At 37.1% G+C, this 12,597-nt stretch overlaps 1 protein-coding gene across 4 annotated transcripts in view; it reads right to left on the bottom strand.

Moving 5' to 3' along the window:
• The window catches only part of UBE4B (ubiquitination factor E4B), a 188,161-nt gene that overhangs the window by 121,697 nt on the left and 53,867 nt on the right, over window positions 1–12,597 (bottom strand). For all 4 annotated transcript variants that reach the window (XM_077151361.1, XM_077151362.1, XM_077151364.1 and 1 more), the window contains one exon: window positions 7,768–7,954. In XM_077151361.1, the coding sequence (XP_077007476.1) occupies window positions 7,768–7,954 (187 nt within the window). The remainder of the gene's footprint in view (window positions 1–7,767; window positions 7,955–12,597) is intronic.

Here is a 12,597-nt window from a genome sequence, read left to right on the forward strand (position 1 = left end):
GCCACTCTACAACCCCTCCTCTGTCTCGACCACACCCAGCAGGGAGAGTCAGCTGAAGTTCAAGACACTGCATCACTTTATGCTAGTGGAACCTGTAGGCAAACAAGTGCCACACACTGGGCAGGATAGGAAAAACACAGAGTCTAGAGGCTTCACAGGAAAGTTTCTCAACCTGTTGGGTCTCATCCTCAGGAAAAACTGATGCAGCTGACTCTTTCCTCCTGAGAGGAGGGAAGTCTGGTCTGGGATAATCTGACTGGGGTCTATAATACCTAAGCAGACCCACCTAAGGACCGAAAAAAAAAAAAAAAAAGGCACCATACAGGCAGGGCAAGAAACAAGAAAACAAGAACTGAAAAATTCTAATCTGTTAAAACAAAACCTATGCTAGAGGTCTAGAATAAGCTGAACTGAATTAAAGAACAGACAGACAACTCATCCAGCAAGAAAATCCTAGGTAAAAACAGTGAAAACAATCTCCAGAATAAACTAATTAAGGAAATTAAATGTCTAGATGCCAGCAAAAAATTAACAAATCATCGTAGGAAAACTGAAGAGATGGCCCAGTCAAAGGAACAAACCAACAATTCAAATTAGATACAGTAGTTGAAACAATTAATTCAGGATGTTTGAAAAAACATGCAAAATCTCATAAAAAATTAAATCAATGAATTGAGGGAGGATAGAAAGAAGGCAAGGGACAAACAAAAAGAAGTACTCAAAAATTTGAAAAAACAAATCACAGAACTTATGGGAATGAAAGGCACAGTGGAAGAGATGAAGAAAACAATGGAAACCTACAATGTTAGATTCCAAGAGGCAGCAGATAGGATTAGCGAACTGGAGGATAGGACATCTGAAATCTGACAAGCAAAAGAAAATATAGGGAAAAGAACGGGAAGATATGAGCATGAAGCACACGAATATACATGTTGCAGGTATTTCAGAAGAAGAAGAGAAGGGAAAAGGAGGAGAATATCAAATGGAAGAAATGATCACTGAAAATTTCCTAACTCTTTTGAAGGACTTACAATGACAGACCCAAGAAGTGCAGCATGCCCCAAACAGAATAGAATCAAACAGATGTACTCCAAGACACTTTCTAATCAGAATGTCAGATATCAAAGAGAAGGAGAATTTTGAAAGCAGGAAAAGAAAAGTAATCCATCACATACAAAGGAAGCCCAATAAGACTATACATAGATTTCTCAGCAGAAACTATGGAGGAGAGAAGATAGTGGTATGATATATTTAAGATACTAAAAGAGAAAAACAGCCACCAAGAATTCTATATCCAGCAAAATTGTCCTTCAAAAATGAGGGAGAATTAAAACATTTTCAGGCAAAAAAATCACTGAGAGGATGTGTGACCGAGAGGCCAGCTCTGCAAGAAATACTAAAGGGAGCACTAGAGACAGGAAAACACAGGAGAGAAAGGTGTGGAGAAAAGTGTACAAATGAAGACTATTAGTAAAGGGGAAAAGAAGAAAAATTAGATATGACATGTAAAATACAAAATGGTAGAAGAAAGTACTGCCTTTACAATAATAACACTAAATGTTAATGGATTGAATTCCCCAATCAAAAGACGCAAACTGCCAGAATGGATTAAAATACAGGACCTATCTATATGCTGTCTGCAGGAGGTGCATTTTAGACCCAAGGATAAACATGGGATGAAAGTGAAAGGTTGGGAAAAGATATTTCATGCAAACAACAATCTGAAAAGAACAGGAGTAACTATATCAATATCCAACAAATTGGACTTCAAATGTAAAATGATTAAAAGAGACAAAGAAGGACACTATATATTAATAAAAGGAACAATTCAACAAGAAAACTTAACAATCATAAATATTTATGCACCAAGCCAGAGTGCTCCAAAATACATGAGGCAAACACTGAAAAGAGAAATAGACATATCTACCATAATAATTGGAGACTTCAATTCCCCACTATCATCAATGGACAAAACATCTAGACAGAGGATCAATAAAGAAACAGAGAATTTGAATAATACAATAAATGAACTAGACTTAACAGACATTCATATAACATTATACTCTACAACAGCAGAATACACCTTTTTCTCAAGTGCTCATGGATCATTCTCAAACAGAGACCATATGCTGGGTCACAAAACAAGTCTCAATAAAGTTAAAAAGACTGAAATAATAGAAAGCACTTTCATGGATCATAAAGGAATTAAGTTGGAAATCAATAATAGGCAGAGTGTCAGACAATTCACAAATATGTGGAGACTCAACAACACATTCTTAATCTGATCAAGGAAGAAATTATAAGAGAAATCAGTAATTATCTCAAGGCAAATGAAAACGAAAATACAACATATCAAAATTTATGGAATGCAGCAAAGACAGTGCTAAGAGGGAAATTTATTGCCCTAAATGCCTGTATCAAAAAAGAAGAGGTAGTACAGTAGTTAGAATACCTGCCTTCCATGCGGGAGACCCAGGTTTGATTCCTGGACCATGCACACCCCCCTGCCCACCCCCAAAATAAAAGAAAGCAAAAATCGAGGAATTCACTGTTCACTTGTAAGAACTAGAGAAAGAACGGCAAACTAACCCCAAAGCAAGCAAAAGGAAAGAAATAACGAAGATTAGAGCAGAAATAAATGAAATTGAGAACATGAAAACAATCAAGAAAATCAATGAAACCAGAAGTTGGTTCTATGAGAAAAATCAATAGGACTGATGGACCCTTAGCAGGGTTGACAAAAAGAAGAAGAGAGAGGGCGCAAATAAATAAAACCAGAAATGGAAGAGGAGACATAACCGCTGACCCCAGAGAATAAAGGAGGTAATGAGAGAATACTATGAATAACTTAATGCTAACAAATTAGTGAACATAGATGAAATGGACAACTTCCTAGAAAGGCATGAACAACCAACATTGACTCGAGAAGAAATAGATGCCCTCAACAAACCAATCACAAGTAAAGAAATTAAATCAGTCATTAAGAAGGTCCCCCCAAAAAGTCCAGGACCAGATGGCTTCACATGTGAATTCTACCAAACATTCAAGAAAGAATTAGTACCAATCCTGCTCAAACTCTTCAAAAATTTTGAAGAGGAGGGAAAGCTACCTAACTCATTCTACAAAGCCAACATCACCCTCATACCAAAGCCAGATAAAGATACTACAAGAAAAAAAACTTACAGACCAATATCTCTCATGAACATGGATGGAAAAATTCTCAACAAAATTCCTGCAAATTGAATCCAGTAGCACATCAAAAGAATTACACACCATGACCAAGTAGGATTCATCCCAGGTATGCAAGGATGGTTCAACATAAGAAAATCAATTAATGTAATACACTATAACAACAAATCAAAGCAGAAAAACCACATAATCATCTAAATTAATGCAGAAAAGGCATTTGACAAAATTCAACATCCTTTCTTGCTGAAAACACTTCAAAGGATAAAGAAGGGAACTTCCTCAATATAATAAAGGGAATATATGAAAAACCCACAGCTACCACCATCCTCAATGGGGAAAAACTGAAAGCTTTCCCCCTAAGATCAGGAACAAGACAAGGATGTCCACTATCACTACCGTTATTCAACATTGCATTGGAAGTTCTACCCAGAGCAATTAGACAAAAAAAAGAAATACAAAGCATCAAAATTGGAAAGGAAGAAGCCAAACTCTCACTGTTTGCAGATGTTATGATACTATATGTAATATCATCATGTAAAAACTTCAAAAACACAAAACACAATCCACAGCAAAACTACTAGAGCTAATAAATGAGTTCAGCTTTTTATTATTGTAAGTGGCAGGTTACAAGATCAACACTCAAAAATCTGTAGTGTTTCTATACACTAGTAATGAGCAATCTGAGGGAATTCAAGAAAAAAATTTCATTTATAATTGCAACCAAAAGAACAAAATATTTAGGAATAAATTAAACTAAGGGTATAAAGACTTATAGAAAACTACAAGAAATTGCTAAAAGGAATCACAGAAGACCTAAATAAATGGAAGGGCATACTGTGTTCACGGACTGGAAGACTAAATATAGTTAAGATGTCAATTCTACTAAATTGACATATAGATTCAATGCAATACCAATTAAAATCCAAAAAAACTTACTTTACAGAAATAGGAAAACCAATAATCAAATTTATCTGGAAGGGCAGGGTGTCCCAAATATAAAGAGATTGTTCAACCCAACAAAAAGACAGACATCCCAATTACAAAATGGGCAAAAGACTTGAACAGACACTTCTCAGAAGAGGAAATACAAATGGCCAAAAGGCACATGAAAAGATGCTCAATTTTCCTGGCTATTAGGGAAATGTAATTCAAAACCACACTGAGATATCATCTCACACCCACCAGTATGGCCACTATCAATAAAACAGAAAATGGGAAATGCTGGAGAGGATGTGGAGAAAGAGGCACTTATCCACTGTTGGTGGTGGAATATAAAATGGTACAATTGCTGTGGAAGGCAGTTTGGCAGTTCCTCAGGAAGCTGAGTATAGAATTGCCATATGACCCAGCAATACCATTGCTAGGTATCTACTCAGAGGACAAGAGGGCAAAGACACACCAATGTTTACAGTAGCATTATCTACAATTGTCAAGAGATGGAAACAGCCCAAACGTCCATTAACAGACAAGCGGCTAAACAAGCTGTGATATACACATATGATGGAATATTATGCAGCTGTAAGACAGAATAAAGTTATAAAGTATGTAACAACATGAATGGACCTTAAGGACATTATGCTGAGTGAGATCAGCCAGAAACAAAATGACAAATACTGTATAGTCTCACTGATATGAACTAACATTATTGAATGAACTTGGATAATTTCAGTTAAGAACAGAGGTCATCAGGAGATAGAAATAGATTTTGAGTAATTGGAACTGAAGGGATACAGATTGTGCAATGGGACTCATAGTAAAAATTCACAAATGGATAGCACAATACTACCTAACTGTAATACAATAATGTTAGAACACTGAATAAAGCTGAATGTGACAATGATAGAGGGAGGAGGCCTGGGGGCACAAATGAAATCAGAAGAAAAGATAGACGATAAAGACTGAGATGGTATAATCTAGGAATGCCTAGAGTGTATAACAACAGTGACTAAATGTACAAATTTAAAACATGTTTGGCATGAGAAAGAACAAAGGAGTGTCAGTAATGCAGGGTGTTGAAAATAGATGGTAATTAATATTTTAAAAGTTTAATTTATGTGTGAGACTAAAGCAAAAAATGTTTACTTGATACAAAATTCATATTTTGACTAGTACATTTCCTAATATAATCTATATGGACAATTTAATTGAATACCGTAAGTACATGGAACCTTGAGTAGGGAATGAGATTTGTCCAGAGTGATGCCTCGATAAATCCCAGAAGGACTTTAACAGGGAATAAAAAAGTATTTGCAAAGTCCCCTTGGGGGAATGGTGAGAAAGTGGGAAAATCCATCTTTCCCAAGTGGAGAATTCTTGATATTCTCACAAGCAGTGGGGACAACCAAAGCATAGGCTAAGCTCCCAATCTTGGGGTTTGTTCATATGAAACTTAACCCCACAGAGGATAGGTCAAGCCTACTTAAAATTAGGCCTAAGAGTCACCCCCAAGAAAACCTCTTTTGTTGCTCAGATGTGGCCTCTCTCACTCAGCCAACATGACAAAGCAAACTCACTCCCCTCCCCCTCTCTACGTGGGATATAACTCCCAGGAGTATGGACCGTTTTGCCAATGTGGGACAGAAATTCTAGAATGAGCTGGGATTCAGCACCAAGGGATTGAGAAAACCTTCTCGATCACAAGGGGAAAGAGATAAATGATACAAAATAAAGTGTCAATGGCTGAGAGATTCCAAACAGAGTAGAGAGGTTATCCTGGAGGTTATTCTTACGCATTAAATAGATACCTCTTTTTTAATTAAGGTATAACAGAGAGGCTGGAGGGAACTGTCTGAAAGTGTAGAGCTGTGTTCCGGTAGCCATGTTTCTTGAAGATGACTGCATAATGATAAGCTTTCATAATGTGACTGTGTGACTGTGAAAACCTTGTGTCTGATGCTTCTTTTATATACCTTATGGACAGATGAGTAAAACATATGGATTAAAAATAAATAAATAATAGGGAGAACAAATGTAATAAATTTAGTAGATAGAAATGCCAGTGATCAATGAAAGGGAGGGGTAAGGGGTACGGTACGTATGAATTTTTTCCTGTTTTCTTTTTATTTCTTTTTCTGAATTGATGCAAATGTTCTAAGAAATGATCATGATGATGAATATACAACTATGTGATGAAAATAAATAAATAATTAATTAAACAAGCAAAAAAACAAAGCCAGGTGTTTTTAGGGAGGAGGAAGAATACTCTAGAGGACAAAATGAGGAGCAAAGGAAGATACCAGTCCCACCTCTCACACAAAGAGTACAGGGAAAGGCCGTGGATTTGGTGAGAGCACCAAGGGGAAGGGACATTCACAAAGTAGAATTTGGATAGCAATTGACTGTGAGGATTTCAAAATTTTAAGAGAGAGAAGGTGAGGTCAGAGTATATACTAAGCTGGGCAGAGATTAGAGACTGGAAAATAAGGGATGAGAATCTGGGAGACCTAGGGGCTGCTTTTAGCAGGGATAAAGGGCAAGAAGAGGTTGTTGTTGATGGTCCCGAGATAATGGTGCTGAGCTGTTTGTGTTGAGTGTGCAAAGAGCATGTACAGCTCTGGGTCTTCTGCTTGACTTTTTTGATGCAATGAGATTTTAAGTTTCATTCTCATCTCTTTAACTCTCTCTGGATAAATTCTAGCATTTGAGATGTGCCTTGATCATGGTGAGTAATCAGTACTACAGTTAGTACCATCTCCGAGACAGAGATAAAAATGCAGGTGGAATCCTAAACACTTCAACCCCAATAGAAAATACCACAACAGGTTCTCCAAGAAGATGTTAAGAGGAGATATTTTGTGCAAACCCAGTGTTCACTCCTAATTGATATTTTTGCTTGAATCTCTCTCTTATGATTAAGAATTATATATAAGCATTTACATTTACATGGTGAAAAATCTACACTGATATCTAATAAAGGAGAGTTACAATCAGAGGAATTCTGAATCTTATTATTATGCTTAATAGAAAATTCACTTAGAGAAAGGAAAGATATTTCAAATATACAGTATGACTCAATATCATCATTTACCAACAAAGATAGTCCTGCATATTAACTTTGAGCTTATTCACTTTGAGGAAATAAAACTTTACCATAGTTAAACAGCTGTCCAGGGTTTACATCAGGTGAAGTTTCATACTTTTAAAATTTAGAGAAAAAGTTCTGTGCCAATGTAGAATGAAGACAAAGAAGTCCCTAATAAAAGGCTTGTCATTTTAACTATTATTTCAGTCTTGCTCTTTCTGATTATTTTATTTTAAAATAAAAGCTTCAACCAAACTCATAAAATCAGCAGAACAGATTCAGTCTTAATCACCTTCCCATCAGAGATAAGACCTGTCCCTGTTTAGACAAAAAAATAAAATTTATGGAAAGGAAAATAATTTTAACAGATCATTACCAAATGAATAGACAATAACAAAACAGATTACAATGATCTTACTTTTTAAACTACTGCTTGCAGCATTTTAAAAAGTTGATGCCACTTCATCTTAGCATGTTATAAAAATATGACAACTGCAAGTTTAATAGAAAGCTAAAATCAGAATTATAAGCACATCCTAGGTATGAAGTTGGCTTACCTGATGCACCTATTGGGGAGGTAGCTGGGGTCATGTTGTGGACATTAAGACCAAGACTCTGGGAGGGGCCTGGGGCTGATGCTGCTAGAGGAGGTCCCGGAGGGTTCTCTCTCTGCGGAGAGGTGAGAGGGGTAGTCGGCTGGGAGGTCTGTCCACCAGCAAGTCGTGCAAGGCGTCTCCTTCGGATCTACAACATGCAGGAGAAAAAAAGCATTCTATAACTAATCAGCAGGAACACAACTCTGCCAGAGAGTATCACTGATGTTATCAATAACCATTCAGAGATGTAGGAAAGGCATTACATAAATCAAGAGCTTAATAGCCATATATGCCTTGGGGGAAAAAAAAATGTACTCATTTAAGAAGTAATAAACCAGCATTCTATCAAGTTACCAACTCACTTTTAAAAACAGTACCTTAATCCCCTTACTATAATCTGTTTATCACTTCCTTAACTGATATTGTAGATTTACACTAAGCTTACTTTTAATCACACTAAGTTTTTATTTAATAAAGCTATATACTAGGTTCATTTTTAAAAGTGAGATCTTAAATACCAAAAATGAGAAACAAAAATTATACTAAGATATAAATTTTACCATTACTCACAGTAGCAAAATGATCAGGTTTTAGTTAGTTGTAATAAAAATTAAATCTGTCACTTCTTTCTTATAATATTCCAGAGTTATCAACTGATTACAAAAATGTACCACAAAATACCAGTGAACCACAGAAATGTTTCCCCACATTTTATTCATAACCAGTCAATAAACTCTCATTGACCGTTTGCTCTGTTGTAAGCAGTGAGGATACAAAACAATTATGATAAGACTTTTGGTTCTAAGAAGGCATCAAAAAGCAAAGTAACTAAGTTGATCGCACTCTTCCCACTGCAAATAAGAAAGATGAAAAAATTAAATTAAAGCAAATGCTAAATGGGACAGGCCTCATTCAAACTAAGACTCTCATCATTCTAAATATTGCAGAAAATCTGTTTCTTTTATCATTTTCAGGCCACAGGAACATAACTTACGATCCCCAAACTCAGAAGCCCCTTGTGTGGCCCTGCTGCAAATACATCTATCACTGAACTTACAGAAAACTCTAGAGTTATTTGGTTGTCCATCTATCTCCTTAACTAAATTAACCTTGAGGGAAAGGAGTATGTTTTATTTTATTTATTTAATAAATACTCAGATAGTACTTATTATGTTCTAGCACTGTTCTAAGCACTTGATAAATCTCTATTCATCTAATCCTCATTACAACTGACTGAGGTAGATGCTGATATTATGCCCACCTTATGAGCAAACTGAGGCAAAGAGTCCAGGTAACATGCCCGACTGGTAAGTCCCAGAGCTAGAATTTGAATCCACAAAATACTAGAAAATCAAATCCAATAACACATTAAAAGAATTATACACTATACCAAGTGGGGATTATATGAGGGATGCAAGGCTGATTTAACACAAGAAGATCAATCAATGTAATACAGCACATTAACAAATCGAAAGAGAAAAATCACATGATCATCTTGACTGATGGTGAAAAAACATTTGACAAAATTCAGCATCTTTTACTGATAAAAACACTTCAAAAAGGAGGAATTGAAGGAAACTTCCTCAATATCATAAAGGGCATATATAAAAAACCCATAGTCAGCACTGTACTCAACAAAGAGAGACTGAAAATGTTCCCCCTAAGACTGAAAATGAGACAAAGATGCCCTCTGTTACTATTATTCAACACTACTAGAAGTTTTAGCCAGAACAATCAGGCAAGAAAAAGAAATAAAAGTCATCCAAATGAGAAAGGAAGAATGTAAAACTTTCATTATTTGCACATGACATGATACTAAGAAAATTCTGAGACATCTAAGACAAAGCTATATGAGCTAATAAATAAATGCAGCAAGTGAAGGATACAAGATTAAGTTGCAAAAATCAGGAATGTTTCTATACATAAGGAATTACTTAACCGAGGAGACAATTAAGGAAAAAATTCCATTCAAAATAACAACTAAAAGAAGCAAGTATCTAGGAATAAACTGAACCAGAGATATAAAGGACCTGTACACAGAAAGCTACATAACATTGCTAAAAGAAATAAACGATTTAAATAGGTGGAAACACATTCCCTGCTCATAGATAGGAAGGTTAAATGTAGTTAAGATGTCAATTCTACACAAATTGATCTACAGATTCAACGCATTACCAATAAAAATACCAAAAACATATTTCTAAGACTTGGAAAATTACCAAATTCATTTAGAAGGGAAAGAGATCTCAAATAGCTAAAACTATTCTAAAAAAGAAGAACAAAGTGGAAGGATTAATACTTTCTGATTTTAAAGTTTATCACAAAGCCACAGTGGACTAAATAGCATGCATGGTACTGGCACAAAACTGAAGTACTGACCAATGAGAGCGAATCAAGAGTATAGAAATAGACCACCAAATCTACTGTCAAATGATCTTCTACAAGGTCCCCAAATCCACTGAACTGTGACAGAAAGTCTTTTCAATTAATGGGCATGGGAGAACTAGATATCAGAAGCCAAAAGAATAAAAGAGGACTCTTACATTACATCCTATTAAAAAATTAACTCAAAGTGGATCAAACACCTAAATAAAAGACCAGTATCATAAGACTCCTAGAAGAAAATATAAAGAAACACATCTTCAAGACCTAGTATTAGGAAGTAGTTTCCTAAACTTTACACCTCAAACACAAAGCAACGAAAGAAAAAAATAGGTAAATGGGAACTCCTCAAAATTAAATGCTTCTGTGCCTCAAAGACTTTGTTAAAAAGGTGAAAAAGAGTGCACAGGTAGGACTTCCGGAGAAGATGGTGGCTTAGTAAGACACGCGGGTCTTAGTTCCTCCTCCAGAACAGCAACTAAAGAAACAGAAACAATACGAAACAGCTCCCGGAGCCACGACAGACCAAAAAGCATACCACATTCTGGAGCGGCTGAGCGGGTGGGGAGGGTCCGCTGCGGTGGGATGCCCGAGGGGCACGCGTCTTCCCGGTCGGGGCGGCTGGCGACTGGGGTCCCCTCCGCGCGCGTGGCTCCCCAGTCTGGCTGGGGGCGTTGGGTGGCGGGGCCCTCCCACCACGCTTGGCGTCTCGGGCCAGCTGGGCGGTTTGGACCGGCACTCCCCCGGGCCGCGGCAGCCAGCGACCCCCCCTCCACACGCGGTTTCCCGGGCCGACTGCGAGATTCGGATTGGCAAGTTAAAGGAGCCACAGCATCTTTTACTGGTGGGACCCGCAGACAGACGAGCACCACGAGCACCACCTACTGGGCAGGAAAAGAAAAACAGAGCCCAGAGATTTCACAGAAAAACCTTTCAACCAGCTGGGTCCCACACCCAGGGAAATCTGATCAAATGCCCAGACACCAGCAGAAAATAACAGATCACGCTCGGAAAATTGAAGATATGGCCCAGTCAAAGGAACAAACCAATAGTTCAAATGAGATACAGGAGCTGAGACAACTAATGCTGAATATACGAACAGAAATGGAAAAACTCTTCAAAAACCAAATCAATAAATTGAGGGAGGACATGAAGAAGACATGGGCTGAACAAAAAGAAGAAATAGAAAATCTGAAAAAACAAATCACAGAACTTATGGGAGTGAAGGACAAAGAAGAAAAAATGGAAAAAACAATGGATACCTACAATGGTAGATCTAAAGAGACAGAAGCTACAATTAGTGAACTGGAGGATGGAACATCTGAATTCCAAAAAGAAACAGAAACTATAGGGAAAAGAATGGAAAAACTTGAGCAGGGGATCAGGGAACTGAATGACAATATGAAGCGCACAAATATACGTGTTGTGGGTGTCCCAGAAGGAGTAGAGAAGGGAAAAGGAGGAGAAAAACTAATGGAAGAAATTATCACTGAAAATTTCCCAACTCTTATGAAAGACCTAAAATTACAGATCCAAGACGTGCAGCGCACCCCAAAGAGAATAGACCCAAATAGGCGTTCTCCAAGACACTTACTAGTTAGAATGTCAGAGGTCAAAGAGAAAGAGAGGATCTTGAAAGCAGCAAGAGAAAAACAATCTGTCACATACAAGGGAAACCCAATAAGACTATGTGTAGATTTCTCAGCAGAAACCATGGAAGCTAGAAGACAGTGGGATGATATATTTAAATTACTAAAAGAGAAAAACTGCCAACCAAGACTTCTATATCCAGCAAAATTGTCCTTCAAAAATGAAGGAGAAATTAAAACATTTATAGACAAAAAGTCACTGAGAGAATTTGTGACCAAGAGACCAGCTCTGCAAGAAATACTAAAGGGAACACTAGAGTCAGATAGGAAAAGACAGAAGAGAGAGGTATGGAGTAAAGTGTAGAAAGAAGGAAAATCAGATATGATATATATAATACAAAAGCCAAAATGGTAGAGGAAAATATTATCCAAACAGTAATAACACTAAAAGTTAATGGACTGAATTTCCCAATCAAAAGACATAGACTGGCAGAATGGATTACGACCCAGCAATACCACTGCTAGGTATCTACTCAAAGGACTTAAGGGCAAAGACACAGACGGACATTTGCACACCAGTGTTTATAGCAGCATTTTCTACAATTGCAAAGAGATGGAAACAGCCAAAATGTCCATCAACAGACGAGTGGCTAAACAAACTGTGGTGTATACCTACGATGGAATATTATGCAGCTTTAAGACAGACTAAACTTATGAAGCATGTAATAACATGGATGGACCTAGAGGAACATTATGCTGAGTGAGTCTAGCCAAAAACTAAAGGACAAATACTGTATGGTCCCACTGATGTGAACCGACA

Source organism: Tamandua tetradactyla, chromosome 2 (assembly GCF_023851605.1).
Source record: "Tamandua tetradactyla isolate mTamTet1 chromosome 2, mTamTet1.pri, whole genome shotgun sequence".
NCBI classification, from domain to species: domain Eukaryota; kingdom Metazoa; phylum Chordata; class Mammalia; order Pilosa; family Myrmecophagidae; genus Tamandua; species Tamandua tetradactyla.